The 20,638-nt window shown below is 39.5% G+C and overlaps 1 protein-coding gene across 1 annotated transcript in view; it reads left to right on the top strand.

Moving 5' to 3' along the window:
• The window catches only part of si:ch211-186j3.6 (neural-cadherin), a 276,919-nt gene that overhangs the window by 198,092 nt on the left and 58,189 nt on the right, over positions 1–20,638 (top strand). The window contains exon 27 of the mRNA XM_041034346.1: positions 7,858–8,072. Coding sequence (XP_040890280.1) covers positions 7,858–8,072 — 215 coding nt within the window. The remainder of the gene's footprint in view (positions 1–7,857; positions 8,073–20,638) is intronic.

Raw genomic sequence — 20,638 nt, 5'->3', positions numbered from 1 at the left:
TGACTTGGAGATACACTGCAAGTTTGTTTACTTTGTCTCTTGTTCCCTATGGTGAACACCGGCAGTATGGCACCCCGCCAGCTGCTGTCTGTCAAACATAGACACCAACATGCCCCTTCAGTTCACAGATATATATTTCCCCAAAGACCTTTTCCTTTTAATGATACAAAACTATCTACATTTAAAAACACATTGATAGTATTTTACACTTTAATGGATCACAAAAGGGATTTCAATTCATCCTGAGGGGCAAATAAATGTCTGTACTAAATTTCATGAAAACCCATCCAAAAGACATTTCAACCTAAGCCAGAAATGCCAACTGGTGGTGCCAGAGGAAAAAAGGATACATAGTCTTGGAACTGTCTATACAAAGATTTGTGCCTATCCACTCAGTAGATTTTTAGATATTTGACTGGATTATTGAGAACATTTAGCTTATGGTGACACTAGATGAGAAGTCAGAGGAGCATCAGAGGCCTCAGGGTTTATTCTCAGTTTATAATGGCTGTCTGTACCAACTTTCATGGCAGTACATCCAATACTAGCTCAGACATTTCACTAAAAAGTAAAAATCTCAACCTGATAATGGCACAAGAATAAAAGTCAGGGAATCACCTGAAGGTTTGTTTCCATCCACCCATTTTTATGCACTTTTTCAAACTGTGAATTAAAAATCCTGTGGAAATGCCAGGAATTAGAAAAAATCTTGAAATATCACAAGATGTTTTTACATTTGGGTGAGGTAGAAAAGTATCGATAAAAGCATGGAAACAAGCTTAGAGAATAAATTGTGGTGTACAAAAAGAATGTGAAACAGTAGTAGAGGAAAATATCAGACATCACATATGAGACTGTTTCCTTTCCTTAAATTAATACATGAAATAATCATAAATACACAGTTTACATAGTGTTTTCTATGTGGTTTTTACCATTTGAGGTGGATGGAAATTCACATTCACATTTTCTTTTGCCAAATTCCTCAAAATTTGGATAAAATCTGCATTTGGATGGAAACCCACCTGTACTCTGTAGAAGCACCCACCCCCACTGGCAGAAACAGGTCCTCACATCTCCAAAAATGGCAGAGCAAATTTCCAAACAGGTATCATTTAGGTAAACTAACCACATACTCTAAATCTAAATGGCTACTTTCTTGCCTGAAAAAATATCAAAGGATAATGATGTGATATAATACAGACCAAGGATAAAAATTGTTAGTGCTTTGACCCTGGCTAAAAATCTCTGCCACTGGTTGGCGTGCAGTGCATTCAGGGACCCTTAGCTGCCCCACGTCCACGCAAGTCAGCTTCCAAAGTATCCTCGGGCTAGGGCTACACTTTCAGATATTTGATCTGTACATAGCTATATGCAGACTTTGAATTCAGACAGTAGGTTTGATTTCATCAAGCTATGAATGATGAGATTTCACAGGTCCACAAGAACAGAAGTACAGAGAAGAAGGTCCCAACAATGCAATGAAACTAAACATAGCAGTTCAAATTTCTCCAATTTGGGAGCTGATTTTTGTCCTCAAGCATGGGCTTCACTTTACTGTCTAACAACATTCGACCATGCAGATACCATAAAATTATGATCAACTACTACATGACATTTCAGATTTCAGCTTTGAAGTGATAATGGTTAGAGGAACATCTACATTTCCCAGTCACAGGGAGGAAACCAGTGAAGCAAATATACATATACTGTGCATCAAACCTTGACAGAATTTAGACATCACAGCAAAAAATAGCAGCAGCTGCTGCTACAGGTGTTCTGTGCTTAATATATTCAAATACTTCTTAATCCTGAAGCACCAACACAAACAGGTGTGTTTGGCCTCACACACATACATTCTTCCTCTAAACATATGTGAGAGCAGATGAACATAAAGTCTCATAGCACACTCGTCCACTAAGCTTTCTTGCTGTGTCTTGTAGAAGTTAATTTTACCCTTCAGCTTCATTTAATTAAAAGCAGTGAGTGAAAAGGGCAGGATTTGAGTCTGGCTGGCTGGAGCCAGCGTGTAATCTGGCTCACTGCTGGACCAGAGCAGGACAACTGGCTGGATCCATGTTAGACATAATCCTTGGATTACACACACGCACACAAACTCACATTCACACGAAAATACACAATTATTAGAGATGTGGACTTTTTCTTCTGTCATTCTCTCCCTGTTAATCTAATCCACAAACAGTATTGCATTGCTTTGCATATCAAGACGCCTTTATTGCCCACAGTTCATAGTAGTGATGGAGCAGACATCCTGACAGCTTTACACATCCTCCAGACCATTGCATTGAAAACATAATCATAGTTTTCACTTGTTATTATAGTTTTGTTCTTTGTTTTATCCCTTGTTGTATTTTATAAATCTTTGACTTCATGGCTTTTGTCAGAATTGTGCAGGATGTGTTTCATCATCTTCATTTTTCCAGTGAATCTGTATTTTCATAATTGATGTGGCAAGTTGAGTCATGATCACACAGATTTCATAACAGTCTGACATCTTGCATTAATTAAATCCCCCCAAAAAACCTTCAACCTAAACAGCCATATAGGTTGCTCTTTCTCACTCTCAGATGTGGCCCATGGGAGCTTACAAGCGACAGGTGCACTGGGCCTTTGTTGTCATGACAACAATATTATAAACACACAGTTAAGGTTGTGGAACAGTCAATGTTTGGTTAGCTTTAGGCACAAAAACTAGTTGGTTAGGTTTAGGAAAAGATTATAGTTTAAGGTTAGAGGACCTTTGTTGTCATGGTTACAGTAATAAATATGCATGTTAAGATTGTCAAACAGTCTCACATGGAAAACAAGTAACGAGTGCCTTGTGTGAAAACCCTGTGGATTGTGTTGTGGATTTTGTCGCCTTATATTACACGTCACCTAGAACCTCCTCTGTTGCTCTCATCACAGTTACAACAGACTCTACAGGTCACCTAACAGCAAAGTGTAAAAGTATAATCTTCAATCTTCAATTATGTATTTTATAGGCCCATTATATGTTTTTTTGACATGACAGTGTTGATCTGTAAAGTAACTAGTAATTAAAGGTGCCAGACAAATGAAATGGAGTAAACAGTTCAATATTTATAAAGTAGCAACAAATGTAAATACTCAAGTTAAGTACGAGTACCTCCTACTTAAGTATAGTACTTGAGTAAATGTACTTAGCTACTTTCCACCTCTGGCAGCTTCAGTCCTGTAGGCTTTGCAAGGACCTTTGATTACAGTGCTTACACTGTTTTACTTGTCTTGATACCTCCTCCTCTTCCTACCTGGACATCCTACAACATGTTGATAGACAACAGGTAGAGTACAGGGTAAAGTATAAACCACTAATGTGGGAGTGTACGTGCACTCCTGGATGCAGATCTATTTTTATTTCAGGCCCAAAAGCACCTTAACTGTGAGACTTTTAAACTCATAAAAGATGACCTTTACTGGCACTGGGATTTTACATTTTACATTGGTCACATTGTTCTAAGTGCCTGCCCTAACGAGGGGGGGGGGACTTTTGTTGAACAGGTGAAAATGGTGTTTCATTTAGTGCTGCTGTTATACAATACAAAACTGTGAACATGGCTTAAATCTGGGGATAATTGCAGCTTCCGCTGTCTCAATCGAGCTACACGTCTTTTATGAAAAGTGAATGTGGGCCAGAATGGAAGAGCAAAAAATGTTTCTTTGTGAAGTATCAGCCAAAAGATGACAAGGAGAGAACAAGGCAAAGCAGGCAAAGTTGTCAACCCAGAGACACTGATGCTGCATGATTGTCACATTTTCAGTCACACTATAGTACCTGAGCTCTGTAACATCTGCTGTGTGATTCTCCAGGTTCAGGAGAGGAGAGGAGGTGAGACACGGCAAGTCAGGGATGGAGAAAATCTGCATAGAAGGGGGAAGAAGGAAGATAGCAGAGAAATGATGGAAATCAAGAAAAGAACAGGGCAGTGAGAAAAGGTGATGAAAAGTGATGAAAAGGATAAGAGAAAAAGAAAAACAGGAAAGCCGAAGACAAAAAACAGAGGTAAAAGAAAGGAAAAGGAGAACATGGGAAGAGAAGTAGGGAAAAAGGTTCAGTGCAGGGAGAGAAAAGAGGAAATGATGAAAGAAAATGGAAACAGAGAAGAGTAGAAAAGAAGAAAGAGCACAAAAGAAGAGAAGTGAAAGGCGAAGAAATAATATATGTAGACAAGATAAGAGTTAATACAAGACAGAATTGCTGCAGGATAGCGTTCTGTTCCAGAGGCTTTGAGATATGACCCTCACCGCAACCCATACAAACACACACACACAAACAGATTATGGTCCAAGATTGAGGGAAAAACATGTAGATAATCGAGGCACTGGGATTAATAATGAGATTTGGGGAGCGAGGGGGTGAGGGTTGGGGGTGGGATTACAGCTCCCGGTCTGACATTAACAAACACAATTCCCAGCAGACAGCGAATGAGCAAAACAAAGCTGCCTTAAGAGGATTGAGGGGCTGGGCCATTGTGACTAAAACTATGTCTCAGATTGTCTTGTGCTCAGAGAATTAGGATGACACTGCCAAAATGGAAATACACGCATGGATCTATTCCTGATGCTTGTAATCATACACAATCATACACACCCACATAAATTATGGGTCTGTGTGAACAGAGGGAAGGTTTAAAGCCTCTGAAACCTTGGCAAGTACTTTTGTAGAACTCTGAACAGTCACGACTAAATAAGTAGCATTCAAATTTAAAGGTAGGAAAAAAACATCAATAGGTAAGAGTTTAAAAAAAAAAATGTAAAAAAAGCTGATCTGCATCTTCAGGTCTGTGTGGATGTGGTTTGATCAGATTTGACTGACAGTGGCCTGGTGACATAAGCAAACTACCACCAGCTATCATCAGGCGTTGATTCAGATTTGGCTCAGTCCTAACCAGTGCGAGCTGACTGACAAAATCAGTTTTCAGACCCTTTAAAGTCTCATTTTCTGTGGAGAAATTAATAGAGGATTCCTCCTTTTTTATTTATCTATACTGACTAGAAATAAAGAGATGTAACTTTTATTTCCTGTAAGCTGTCAGTCCTGTAATTTGATTGGTCGAGTATCTGTGTGGGTGGGTACACAGGAGGTTAGCCAGATGGAAGGCTGACATTATTAACTGTTTCTTACAGTGACGTTGGTACATTACTCTTTGTTGGGATTCGAAACCACTCAGTGACATATAGACAGTGTTGGGCAAGTTACTATAAAAATGTAACTGCAATGTAATAACTGGATTTCAAATTGTAACCCTTTATGCTACATGTTACAGAGAAAAGTAACCACATTTCTGTAACATGTTACCAAATATTTTGTTACTGATAATTATACAGTACGGTTCAAAGATGTGTTTTAATTGAATGTTTATGAATCTAATAATGAGGAACATAATGTTTTACTTGAAATTACTATATCTGGCGATAGCAACCAGAAGGGGAAAAACTGAACCAACCTAGCAAGCCGAGCAACATCAGATATCAGTTAACGAGATTTGAACCTGGGTGGAATTTCTAAACAATAGGATCATAATAGTTCAGATTTATGTAATTATTTGACTTAAATATTAAAGGGACACTTCACAGACTTCCTCTTGTGCACACACACAATATACTTGCACACATGCCTACACAGCGTACGCATTCAGACACACAAGCACGTAAATGTGTATTTTATCTTTTTATCTTTTTTAATTTCTACTTACTTTCTTTCCTGTCTTTGTTTGTTCCATTAGCATACTTTGTATGTAGCATATTTGTTTGTCAAACAAGCAACATGTATAAGCCATATCATTTCTAAGTGTGTGTGTCTGTGTGTCTATTGGTGGGTCCTCTTTCAGTCATGGATGAGAGTAGAGGCAGGAAAATGAGCAACAGAACCAAGTAACATTTGGATGAGAAATGAACTGTCTGCAGAACACCAATGGGGGGGGGGGGGGGTGCGTGCGTGCACACAATTTTCAAGCACACATCTTTGTGTGGTTTTGCAGGAATCACAGAGCAAAAACTCGGAATACCTTGAGAAGCAGCTGAAGTGTGAATAACAGAAAACAATGAAAAACTCTCTTATTAGGCGCAGAGGAATTGCCCTGGAGAAATACCTTGTTTCTCTGAGCTATGTGTATATTCAGGAGAGAGGCCGTGTGTGCAATTTGTATATTCCATAATTGCTAACAACAGGTGGATTGAGTGAGGGGAATTTTTATTTTGCTCAAAGAATGCAAGGCTTTCTCCTCAGATTCATATGGCGCTACTAAACTGTGAAGGAAAAACAAGGTATGGAAGGAAAAACAAAAAGAAGGGAGAGTGAAAATCAGATGAATAAGAGAAAATGATTTGGGATATGTGTTGAGCCTTTACATTCAAATTTGCCTTTTGCTGTTGCTGTATTTTCTGGGTTTGTTCTGCTTCTTGGTGGCATTTCTTTCATATCACACAGAATTCTGCTTTCTAAAATCACAGTGATGAATTAATAGATTAGGAAAATACTTTTAAATTACTTTTCTATTTTAGGGTACAGTGCATGGATTTGTCTTGGTTATTAGGCTAAGAGTTATTAACTGTCTGTACTAACATCACTCAGAAAAAAAAAAAAAATCTTTGATACTGTATCTGTTGTGTGTGTTACCACTGTGCCTTTTTTGCTCTTTGTGTGTGTCATTTCACGCCGCACCATTTCTCCACTGACTAGCCTCTGACTCTCCCCCTAACCCTAATCAAAACGCCATTAAATAACACGCAAAAAGTTAAAAATGCCCAGAAATTACAAGTGACGTCCCCAAAATTGGCGTGCTATGTAAAGTCCATTCCGTGGGATCACATGACCTTTTCTCCATTCATAATTACTATGGCCTTTGGACGACCTATGGGCTCGTTTTTTTTTCAGGAGGGCAGTCTCTTTTCATTTTTGCTGCTTAAATGCGATGTCTCACAATATTTGCAGTAGTGACAATTGTGTGTATAGATGATTTTCCATAACCTGGACACAACCTGTCTAATTATTAAAGTAAATAACAACAAAACATGTCAGTGGATAGTGGGAATGAAAACAGATTTTTGTCTGTCACAGATATCATGACACCTCCCTGAGTTAAACAGAAATGTACCAATAGATTTGGATGGAGCTCAGGGCTCATCCTTTGCTGTGCAGTGACTACATTTTGAGACAAACTGTTTTTTGTACAGACCTATTGCTAAAAACTTGTGAGGCGGGTTTTCGTACAAAACAAATATGTATATATCCTGTTTATTTTTTTTTCTAAAAAAATGGACAGACTCTGAAGAATTTCAGAAGAATGGGTGAGATAAGTGGACAAAGATTAAAAGAAAGAAGAATAAGAAAATTGATTTTTCATTTAGGAACCCAAGGATGAAAGTTTGTTGAAGAGGGGAGGTAAGAGGTAAAGTTTTGACAGGAAGTGATGGGACAAATGAGTACTCGGATGATGTGTGGAAAAACAGAGAGAGGAGTTTCCTAGTGATGTAGTGACTCTCCCTGTGGTTCTGCCGCTAATGAGAACATCTGCATCAGTGAAACAGACGGAGTGAGAGAGAGATAGCCGAAGGGGATGGCTGTCTGAGAGAAGAAAACAACCAGACTTAGAGAGATGTGCAGAAAAAAAATAGTTGTAAGAATAAAATACAGTAAGTGGTTAAAGGGTGGGGGGGGCAGAATAGGGAAGAGTGTTTTTGACATTGCTCACATTTTTGGAACCAAAAAAAGGAACAACTTTGCCAAAAAAAAAAGAAAAGGCACAAAAAAAAACTCAGTCAACTATTGCATTCTCTAATTCATGTAATTTTGGCTCTTGATCTGCTCTTCTCCTCCAGGTGCCAATGCCCAGCTCAGTTCGAAGGGCCTGAGTGCCAGCAGAACAAGCACAGTTTCCACGGCAACGGCTATGCCTGGTTTCCTCCCATGATGCCTTGTTTCGAGAGTCACATGTCTCTGGAGTTCATCACAGATGTGGCTGATGGACTGCTGCTGTACAGCGGCCCCTTAGCTCAGCTGCAGGCCTGGGACCACGAGGACTTCATGGCCATAGGTAGGAGCTTAATAACATGTCCCAGTGTGTGAGGATATGGACTAGGATATAGGATCTGAGCAAGTTCAGTAGCCTTCGTATAACAGCAACCCACTGATGGTTTGAGAAAACAAATTCAACTTTTAAATGATTAAACATGTTGAATAACATCTGATTTTATTCAGATGTGTTATCTTATTTACTGTGTTTCATCATCCACTTTTATTTAACCTGCTCTGTCAGATGAAAACTGCTCCATAAGGGGCTTGTGAACAGTTACGACACAGGAGCCGATTGTACGCATATGTCTTTTGAATTAACTGTGTGAACTTATTTTCCCATTAGCAACTGAGCAAACTATTTTGCTATCTGTCACATCATCAAGCTCGTTAGGTCAGAGAGCTTTTTCCCTTCTTCAGTAAAACTCCTTAATGAATGAACTTGCAAACTACAGCAGTTCACCAAATACACTCACATCTTGCACAAAGTGTGTAGTCATTATGCTACCAACCTTTAACTAAAAATTTCACAAAGATGTATGGGTGAATTTTGCCTTGCTGCTTCCTGATATAACTGGGTCTTCAGAGAGGGAGGTTGGAAAGAAAAACAACAGGTGACAATTAAAAAAGGACATGCCGACGCAAAGCAAACTGCATAGGATGTCATCTCATCATTAGTCAAGGACAGAAACAGAAAGTATACTGAAGAAATACACTGTACATCACCTCCTGAATCCCCTCTTTCATTTTGCCTGAAGACTGAGGAATGTTACAAGACAAGAACGGAAATCCATTTCAGGTTTAATTCCCTGTGTGCATTAACTTGCCACGACCTGAGGATTAAGCAGTGACAGTCACTCTTACACAACCGCTCGCACGCACTCTTTGATTTTGATCTTATTAAAGCTGACACCCCATACATTTTGATGTGTACTGCTTTGATTCTATTTTAATATAATTGCTTTTACACAAATGCTAATTTAGAAAAGGAGGATGTGCAGGGGACAGTCAGTCATACACACTCCTGTTACTCACTAAGGTGTACACTGAGAATTTTGGTCAGGAACACCTGAAAATGTGTGTAAACCGAGCCTCGGCAGGTTTACATCTGCAGCCCTTGAGGGAGAACGCTGGTCTTTTCTTCAGGTGCTGTGGCAATATTGTTGAACTTCTAACACAATAAAGCTTGTTGAATTGAGGGCGGCAGGCAGGCATTATAGACAGACAGAAACAGAGAACAAAATGTCTTGTACATCTTGGTATATTTAGTGTTTTAATCTGAGAGACTCACGCCTCCTTGTCTCTCTCGCTGCTTCTTCCCTTGCATTGGTCCTCTCTCTTGGGAGAGATGCTGTTGTTCCATCACTGCCAAAGTAATATGTGTGGGAGGTGAGGTCTGCCTGGAGAGCCGGACTTGTTGTGTGTGTACGTGTGCATGCGTGTGTGCGTGCGTGTGTTATGAGCAGGTTTGCAGTGTAAATCCTGAATTATTTCTTTAGCTTTGCTTGGTGTCGGAGGGTCTGAGTGCATCTGAAAGCAACTCAACGTGTGTTATTGGATCCTAAACAGTTAATGAGTTTATTAGTGGAGTAAAGGCTGATTTGTCACCGCACAGATTGTAATTAGAGTCAAGCTGTACATATTTAGAGCTCTAATTAACTTGTTTCAAGGTTCACCTACTGCCTGTAAAAAAGAAAAAAAAATCCATCATCAAGCCTGGACTGTGCTGGAGCTTAATAAAACTGCAGTAAAGTGTGTATGTGTATGTATGCCGGTCTATCAGTGTACCAGACAGTGTTATGATGATTTGTCCAGTGCCTTTTCCAATATTTGAAGATGGAAGCTGCTGATATGTGATTGTTTGTGCCAGTAATCTCTGTGCTGAATTTTGAAAATCTCTGTGCTCAGTAATGACTATTGTTCATCATTAGCATTAACGGATAATTCCAGTTTATTCCAAATTGGGTCTCATTTTCATAGTTTTGCTCATTATTTCTGTCTGTCATCATGACAATGTAAACTCCGAGATCTGAGAACCCTGCAATATCACTGCAACAAAGTCCAGTGGCCGTGGCAGATTTGACCTGCTGGGGGGAGCCCATGATCAAAACTGTTGGACCCCTATTGACCCACTGCATACCACTCTGTGTATTGTTTATGTAGTGTGCACTGTCATTTCCAAGTTTCCATGAAACACAGCAAAGTGCATGGCAGCTTGATTATTTGCTCAGGGGTCAGAGATTACAAAGGCAAAATTCACTATAACTACATATTTGGTCAAAACTGAGTTATAACCTGTATCTGACTCTCTGACACCTGTTTTACTTCAGAGGAAATATGATATACAATACGTCATTTCCATGAAAACAAAACATTTTGTTGGTAAATATCAGAGTTTCTCTCGTCTTCTGTGAAGACTGCATTTCTTGGTATTGTGTGGATTCTATGGCAATCAGCTTAGCAAGACACAAAGTGAAAGCATAACAACCTTTATATCTCTTTCACAGTTTGCCATCCAGCCTGAAATCTTTAAACTTCACTGCAACTTCTATAATTCCTTCACTCTGCTTTTATAAGACAGAGAACTCCACTGCTGTAATAATACAGGCTGTTACCAGGCTTCCTGTGTGTAAATTAGTTTGTGGTAGTTTGACTGAACACACCTTTATGTATTTACAACCTTCCCATTTAGGAATATGCACCATGAGATCACAATATATAAATGCAATAATAAAACTAGATATATAACATCTAACTACAATATACAATGACTACAATAATAAAATACCAAATGTTGAGACAGGCTCCTTCCGTTGAGGGTCTTGGAATCTGTATTTGGAAGTAAAACTCAAAGTGAGTTTACCTGAAATGTTGGTAGTGTGGAACCTGATTGTTGGTCTGTAAATTGTGATGGACGTTTATAACATACACAATTTTACAGCAATACCTTTGGCTTTCCCCTTGATTTTGTCTTTCAAATAACTTTTGGGGATTGTTTGCAACCATTTCCAGATACTCATATTTGAACAGCGAGTTTAATGAAATAATCCTTCATGAAACAAACATTTCCAGAACAATAAACACTCCCCTAACAACGAATGATATATATATATATATATTTTCTGGTTAATGGTTCCTTTAGGCAAGGTGAGGCAGGTTTTCCAGTGCTTTTAGGTAGAACAGTCACACACACAAAGGATTTCTTTACTTGGGCACATAATGCACAAAACCATCTGATTTACAAAAAAAAACATACTCACTGGCCATAGTCAGGAACAAACCTCCATCACATTCAGATGTGACTAACACTGAACAGCCAATCTCTGATTTTTAATAAAAAAGGATAATATTGGCACCATATATTGCAGCAGCCCGTCTATACCACAAACTGTGTATCTCACTAATCATACAAGGTAGAGACAGAATTTTTTAAAGAATATCAGATATAAGAGTAAGGGAGAGAAAGGAGGACGGCACGGAGTATACTGTAGACTGAGTTCAATTGAGACGTATGAAAATAAAAGAAAGTTCTATAAAATTGATCAAATTACCCTTTCAGTCACCCTCACTGTCCTTGTGCACCATAGAGATGATTAAATTGTATCCAGTTGCAGAGCATATAAAGGGCAAAAGTTAACAAAAGGAAAGCAAAACAGACATAATAAGCCCTGCATGCCTTTTAGATTTAAGATAAAGCAGTGAGTCAGTGAGTGAATAACATAAAGAACAAAGTAATAGAAATATGTTGATGATGTGAAGGTGACACACAGTTGATTTCTCTGACCAGAATCTGAACTTGTCTTCTCTAAAACATCAAAAACAACAACTTGTTTTGATTAAATAAGATTAGCAGGGCACCAGGGAACAGGAAACGCTTTCCAACCTCAACCTCAACCTATAAGCACAGCTTCAGGCATCCAATGCTCACACGATGTTCATATTGCATCGGTGCTTAATTACACGAGGAGTCAGACAAACTGGGGTGATTCGATCAAACACACTATGAAGTGAATCCTGAAGGTCTCATCCTGACACGTACAGCTGAACTGGAAATGATAGTGTGAGAGGCAATGCACTGTGTCCGGGGCATGACTCCAAGTTGAAAGCGTAGCTTGACAGAGTATAATAACAGTAGTTTGAAGATACAGATGGAATTGGAGAGAAAGAGACGTGGAATATGGATCTGAAGGAACAGAGGCAGGAGAAGAGGACAAAAGGAAATGGTAGGCAGCTGCAAATGAGACTGATGTACCACCTGAACTGCCTTTTTCATTTATGAATGTCAAGTGGCACATGAGACTAATATACCTCCATCATTCTCATTTTGAACATATCGCTATCCTGTGTGATTGCGCGCATGTGTGTGTGTGATACAGTGTTCACCTTGCTATTAAGCCTTGTTAAGCGATGCTGCCCATTGAGCCTGATCACATTCCCCACTGCTTCACACACACACACACACACACACACACACATACAGATTTCCACACACAGACCTTCAGCTTCTTATTGAGATGCTGGTTTGCTGTTCCAAAGCCGCCCACTCATCCGCCCTTTATCCTGCCGCAGGGCAGCTGTACCAAGCCAGTCCTACTGTGTAGGCCAGAGAAGGTGTAAGACACACACACACACACACACACACACACACACAAAAGCACACACTGGGAACATAGCTGTGTGCTATATCCAATCCTCGGCTGCTGGGGGGGAAGAGATTACATGGTTATAACACAGAGATAGTGTAGTTTGTGTGTGTGCTGGTGCGTGCATGCATGCATGCGTGCGTGTGCATATTGGGCATATAATAATACCCATTCCTAAGCTGACCTGTTGTGTTCTAGGTAAGACCAGAACATTGGATGTGTCCTTAAATCCATTTATCTTCACCATCATGTAAATGTTGTTGATTAATTTGTGAAGCCTTAAATTTCCATAAAGACATTCTGAGCTTAGGGCAGCCAACTTTGTTAACAGTTCAGGGTCAGTTCATTCCTAGCTTAGCTCTCTACATTCTCCATTCTCATGCATGGAGTTCCTCCTCATTCCCAGAACAAAAGAATAATATTTAGTTTCACTGAACAGCACTGTACATATATTTTATTCACGAGCGTAGAGTAACCTTTTAAAATGAGTGGTCATGACGTGCAACTCAAGCCACAAACAAACAGTTGTACCAGCCTTCTGTAACTGAGCTGCTTTCATGTGCAAACACTTAGGATAATTCTCAGGACTTGTTTCAGGAACTGTGTTAGCTTTCTTTTTTTTTTTTTTTTTTAAATCAGTTATTTTGATTGCTATAGATGGAGTCTGCAGTAAAAACAGCATAACAGAATACAAATATGCAGCCAACCCTTACAGCAAACTGTGTTTGCATACTAATTCACCTGGGCATTATGATTAGTTTGACTCAAAACCATTATCAACTATTAGCGCTTAAGAATAGCTAATAGGCATTTACAGTTAGTAACAATCCAGGCACAAGCTTAAAATTTCTGATGAGTATGCAGTTATTTGTTTGTATCCAGAACGAGGCTTACACCAGAGATATCAAATACATGAATGATTGTCGCTCTGTAACCAGAGGTGGTCTATTTTTTTTATTCATTTTTTTTATTTTTGGATGTGTCCATTAAAGCCTGGCTACAGAGTTGGAAGGATTTAAACACAGACCTCTGTTATTAACACAGGGCTACTGTCCATCTTATGTCAAGATAAGACTTAGTTGAGGAAAATTTGATGTGCATCACTTTCTCTAGGTATATTTGTGGCCCAGAAGTTTCCAGTGAATACTTCTTGCTTCCATTTTAACATTACATTTTTGACAAGTATGGCTCTGTCCTAGCTGTCCCACTACCTGTCTGATTGGCATTTACTTTGACACTGTGACTACCACCTGTCACCACCTATGGGGGTGTTTCCCAGTGGTGATCTGATCTGTAATAGAGTAGGTATTTATACCTCTGTTACAATCAGCTGGAATTACTGTGTGGAAGAAGGAGTATGTCAACATCCAGTCATGTCAGATTTATCATACATAACGATTTATTGATTTATAGATAAGACCTGAATGTTTCCTTGTGGTAAGTACTCTGTCCTTTGATTTTGAGGACACACATGCTGAGTGTGGCATCCTAAAGAAAAGAGGAAAATATCACTTAAATTCACAGCAAGACAAATCGGCTCTGCTTAAGAAAAGTGCTGCCTTTGTTCAATTATGGATGATTTTTCAGTGATGTAGGCTTAATGATGTAAATAAATTTGGAAATGGAAGCCTCAGTAAAAACACATGAATGTCTTCAAGCTGAACATTTCTTATACTGTGTGAAATTTCAGACAAAAAACTGTCCAGAAGTTAAAACTGATTTTTTTTTTCTTTGGCAAATCTTGGGTAATTCTGCTGACTGCTTCTGGAGCAGCCTATTAGGCTACCTTAAAGGAATATTTTTGACATTTTGGGAAATGTGTTTATTTGCTGGACAATTTCTTGGCAGGTGCAATGAGTTTCAGGTGTGTTGACATCGCTGTAGGGTTGCCAGGCAACCAGGAGACTGCCAGGACACTCCACGAAATCATGCCCCATGAAACTGTCAAGCACATAACCTTTTGTAAAACTACAATTTGTCATCTTGTAAAAATTCAATTTAAAAATTATATGATGATGTAACATGTTAATCAATGAGTGAGTTTATGCTAAGCTAAGCTAATCAGCTGCAGGCGGCAGTTTCATATTTATGTTACAAACATAAGAGTAGTATCAATCTTGTCACCTGACTCCAACCTCATGTAATAAATCAGCATATTTATCATAACGTCAAATTATTCCTTCAGTCATCTTCATTATTACATATCTACATGTTGCCTGAGTGTTTTTGAAAAAAACAACTAAGCATATATTATTCAGAAAAGGGCATTATATTGGCATTTCTCCAGGTTTTTTGAAGGTCATCAGATAAATATGGTTTTGTCAATACGCCTGGCACCACATACAATATAATTGCCTCACTTAGCATCATGTCTGCCAGGCCTGATCAGCAGTGCCACACTTTGACCTCAGTTGTATTAGTGAGATTGATTGTCACCGTAATGATTTGTGTCCGGTGACATGAACAGTAAATAACAAACATGGCTGAAAGCTTTAGACATGCTCTGAGTCGCTTCAGCAGACACACAGGACTGTTCTCTCACACACATGCATGCAAGGACTACCAGCCAGAGGCCAGTGCTTGTCCAATCGATAGACAAATTAACAAGACAAATTAAATTTGTGTAATCACAACACCCTTGCAGAATGGAAAAAGTTTACTGACATGGGGGTAGATAAAGACTGGCAGGAGCGTGTGTTTTATATTTAACTCTTCCCTTGAACCAAAATGAACCTGTTCTGAACATGTTATATAGCTGGATAATATGTATTTATGAGGTATCACCATCAGAAAGGAGGGCTGAGTGCTGAATAAAGACCATAAATGGAAGAAAGGGGATCTAGAAAGCAACAGCACACATAAACACACACAGATTCACTTTGGCGTTATGTTCACTGCCCCAGCTTAGCTTTGCAATGCCTTTGAAATAGGAAGTGCTGCTCCAATATGTGTTGACTGCGGGGCTGGCTAGCTTGCTGACAGATCGTTTATACAAGAAGCTCCCTGCTCTGCACTTGCTGCATCACCTGCTGATTCGCACACAGGCTGACTTCTGTGGGCATTAGTGTATATGTGACTGCGTCTGTGTGAGTGTGTGTGGGTGAAGGGTGGGTATATGTGTGTAGCAATATGATTTGTAATGCTGTTTATGCAGTCCATATGCTCGCGGTTTGACTCCTGTGTATCCCCAGGCCGTCAGAAGAGGAGGACATTTTTTATATTTAAGAGCCCCAACTCTGTGGGAGTTCAGGCTCTCCTAGCACACAAAGCATACACATTTACTCTCTCTCTGTCTCTTTCTGTCTCTGTCTCTCTTTCTCAGTCCCCTCCTCCCTCTAGTCTGTCTCAGCGCAGGAGGTAATGAATTACGTATGAGTCGCAGAAAAGAAAGGTTGGTCATGTGTATGAGTCCTTTAAGAGCAAAGTCTTGTCCTAACCGTAGTAAACCCAGAGCATTTAAAAGGAATGCTGGCCCCTATGAAGATGCACCCATTTGGTCTGCCAGCCTGTTGCATTCCCAGCAGGCCCTTGAAGCTAGCCTCTCACATTCTTTTCTTTATCCGTTTCTGTTTGTATGCGTCTGTGGAGCTCTTTCATTCTGCTCAGTTCCATTTAACTTTGCCAAGGCATCGAAAGAGAAGTTCAGCAGTTATTATCCAGCCATAGGGACAATAATCTGAATGATTTCATGTGGGTATAAGGCTATAGGATCTCTATACCTTGATTTGTAGTTGTTTCTTTTTTTGTAATTTAAAATTATGAAAAAATGATAAGTCATTTAGAAACTTCTCCATCTGTTTTGGAGCTTTTCCCACATGCACTGGGCAAGAGGGACAAACTGTGAGGGACAAATCCAAGAGAGCTGGACGCTTACTGGGAAAACTGTGGCTTTCGATTTCCCTTGCTTGGTTGCTCTCAATTAATTACCTGTTGTTTGGTATTTGCTATTCATTTCTTGTGCTTCATCATTTGTGAAGAATATAATCTTGTTAAGTGTTTGTTAGTGCTCACTTTACTTTGAATATTTGCAAGGGTTTCCTAGAAAAAAGATCTAATGTTTTATAAAAAGACAAACATATCATTTATTTTACCGAATCAAGCATAATAATGCAAAGGAGGTGTACTTTATTTCTCAATGTTACCAGAAGGCAGAAACTTTCTGTAAATCATAAATATATTCTTGTGTTGGAAAGACACAAATGAAATGAGAGCTGTGTTGTGTTGACTGGGGAGTAACAGCTGTGGCACTGGAATGATTTCACAGCTGCAGATAAGGAGCAGAAAATACAAAAATGTTTTATGTTGACCTGTCATGTTCAGCTCATACCTGACTTCCTTAATAAGGTCAGAATCAGTGCTGATACTGAACTAATAGATAAGTTTGGTGAGTCCCTGTGGCATAAACATAAACTTTCTCCCAGAACTCAGACCTGAAATAAACATCAGATCTCCCCTCTCTGTTTCTTTTTCTCCACCTCGTGCTGATGAGAAAATAAAGATCTGTTTCACAGCGGCTTAGCAGGCTAAATTAGGTTTGGCTAATTTAATTTGGGTAAATTCGTTGTTGGTTTTAGTCTCAGTTACTTTTAAGACACATGCTGATAGGACTACTGTATGTGTCCTCTTCATTTATCCTGGCTGAAGGGCTTTGATATTGATGTTCAATTATAAATGGAGGAATCTCTGTCCATCTGTCTTTCTTTCTGACTGTCCTTCAATTTTCTCGACAACTGCTCATCCGATCGACTTCAAATCTCATGTGCATATTGTTGAGGGCGAAAGTGCAGTGCATGAACTGTACTGGGGGGTTTTCCGTTGAAATTAGATAATGGTTAGATGATTGAATAAAATATTGAACTATTAATGCAATAACAAGCACGTTTTTAATGGGAACTGCACTAGTATAGTTATGAACTGACAGACATGATGTGTCTGGTTTCCAGTACCACATCTCATAGTTTCTGGTTAACACACAGGCAGCGCCGGGTAAAAATCTGTTCCCCTGTTTGATTGCAGATCTTGGGAATTATCCTTGATGAATAATTCAGACTCAGACTCATAACATTTTTTGTTTGAAACAAAAAAAAAAAACATTTGAACTTACACAGCTTTAATTTCTGCAAGCCTGTCCAGCTTATTAACAAAAATACTGTAAAAATGAATGAATGAAATGAAACAAGGACGTGTTAGAATACAGGATCACATCTTGAGCTCAGACTCTTTCTTTCTTTGCTTTCTCCATCTGCTTTCTATTTACCCTCTCTCTGATTCATCCCATCCTCATGTTCTTCTCTACTCATCACCTTCTGATTCTCCCTTTTGTTTTGCAGACATCAATCATTTTTCATTTATTTTCCCCACTGTCCATCATCCCACCTGTCACCAGCCATCTTTGAACTCGGCCTTCTTCCCAGCTTTGTTCTAAATCACACCTGTTTCATTCTGAGACTCCATTCTTTTTCTTTCTCCTTCACTCTTACTTTTTTCCATTTCCTTCTCTCCTCCACATCTTCCTCTTTTTTCTTCTGTTACTTCTGACTCTTACAGCTCCTTGTCGCTCCCCCTCGATTCTTACTCTCTCTCTTCTTGCTGCTTCACTTCTATCCTGTGCGCCTCCTTTGAGAGCACAGAACTCTGTCCTCATCTCCTGAGATAATGTCACGTCAATCTTGACAAAAATGCTCCTTAGCTGTGCCAGACGTGCCATTTGGTCAGTCTACCCTTTAACTGGTTTTTGGTGTGTGTCTGCACATGCTTACACCTCGCATGCACGTGTCCATACGCATTTACACAAGTTCATGTGTACAAGTATGCATATCTGTGAAAAGGTCTGTTTTTGTCAGGCCGATGCAGGCGTCCTTTGTGGCTTTGAGTGCTCTGCCAGCTCCAACATATCTGACTGCCCCAGTGCAGGTGTAAAAGGAGGGCCGGGGGGTGATAGTGTTAGTATTCACTGGGGTTCAAGAAAGAAAGAAATTCCCCTGAGGGTGGGGAGGGGGCAGCCTGAAGATGGAAATTGAAAGACTGAGATGAAAAAGAAAATAAGTTAAAAAAAAAAAAAAAGGTGAAGGGTCCCAGGGGGGACAGTAAACGAGAGAAGTTAATGAATGAGGTAACCAAGATTTGGGGAGAGTGAGGCAGAGCCTAAAGACGACAACGGATAAGTTAAACAAAGGAGGGAGGTTTTGGATTGAACTGATATATCCAATTTACTCTGTTCTCTCTGGTCAATTGTCTGGCCTCTACCAATACATTAACATTAATTGGATCATTCCTGAAGTGTAGCAGCAACTCAGCTTGCAGCTGGAGCAGGCTAAATCAACTTGCAGGTAATTGAAAAAAAAAAAGTTGAGAGGCAAAGAGAGGCTAACAACAAACTTGCAATCACTGTGGCTTAAAAAATGACCCTGCCAGGGTTTTTTTTTCTTTCTTTTTTCACCGATATGAGAGGCAGTATAATGAAGTATGGGGCTCTCATCACAAAGGCACATCTCAGCTTTGACAAGGCAATTAGAGAAGAGCAGCATCTCATGTACTCAACAACACCTAATTTCTTCTTGCTCAAGGTGAAGATGCAGTAAGATCCATCACATGAAATCATCTTAGAAGGTGGTGATAATGTTATTGTGCATCTTGATACATGTCGTAAGTAAGCTTGATAGAAAACAGTGGATTCATAAAGGCACAGTTAAAAAGCAGACTGTCAGTAGAAAGCGTTTGTGAATTATTTGAAAGCAGCACAATGTAAAAACGTCAGTTACGGTGAAAAACTTCATGAAAGAGTGAAGCGAGGCAGGAGGTAAAAGAGACACAGGAGATGAAAGGGCACTGATAGACAGACTGACATTGCAAGGGATGCAGCAAGAGGGATGACGAAAGCTCAGCTGAAGTCAGACACAGCAGACTGAAGAGCAGTGAGAAGGGAATTTGATTTTTGTCAGCTTCTTTTGACTCCCAACTTCTACTGACTCAAACTGAAGCAATAAGCCCCAAGAGGCGGTGGTTTACAGGGATTTTAGGTCAGCAGAGGGCCGCCGTTGGGAACGACGCACAGCTGATTATTAACATTTATCCGGATATCACTGTTAATTGTTCAGTTATATTAGCACTCGTCTTTGCTAGAACAGGAATGTTTGACTGGACAGGTGCTTTTTAATGGCACAATACCAGAAGCAAGGATATTAATCCAGCATTTTCTCTCAATGTAGTTCGAGCGCCAGTGAGATTTCAGGCACAATTCATATTTATGCCCTGTCACTGGCATGATGACTGACGTGCCAGCATCAGGACTTTTTGCGAAGTGGTGCTCTGCAAACGTCACAACAAAATCTTTGAAATAACTTGGTTGGGGCAGTAATACTGATGTAATGTATTACATAGAGCTTGAATATTTTACAACAGCTCTGAACGTGGCCCAGCCCATCATTATCTATTTTATGATCTCCAGTTTTTCAGTGCTAAATTATAATGAGTATGAGTATATACTGTAAACACCTTAGTTTACCAGATTAGGAGTTAACTCTGACAGCACCAAATGGTTGATAGGCTACTCAAAGTGAAACATGAGAACAAATGCTGTAGTGGACACAGGATCCCTAACTCTGGCAGTGGATGTGTGGGAGTGTAGCTTCAGGGTGGCAGTGGAAAAAATTGGGAACAACGAGCTTTTGGACATGAACTGTAATGACCTGTTATTATTTTTAATTGAATACAGCCGACAGAGACGTACTATGGTCTTGACATACTGTAAGCTATGTCAAGTTTCTTGAATTGAATGTAAATACGTCACTCTATTTGGCTCAGACTTTTCCGTAAGTTTACTTTTTGCCCTCACTGCCACAGACTGAGGACTAATGAAAAAGTGGAACAGTCCTTAATGTAATGATCAACTGCATGATAGTCATATTAGGAAAGACTGCAGTGCACTAACTTGATGGACGACATT

This window comes from Toxotes jaculatrix, chromosome 1 (genome assembly GCF_017976425.1).
Source record: "Toxotes jaculatrix isolate fToxJac2 chromosome 1, fToxJac2.pri, whole genome shotgun sequence".
Lineage (NCBI taxonomy): Eukaryota > Metazoa > Chordata > Actinopteri > Toxotidae > Toxotes > Toxotes jaculatrix.
Note: the sequence above shows the minus strand (reverse complement) of the source record. Positions and strands in the feature narration are given on the sequence as shown.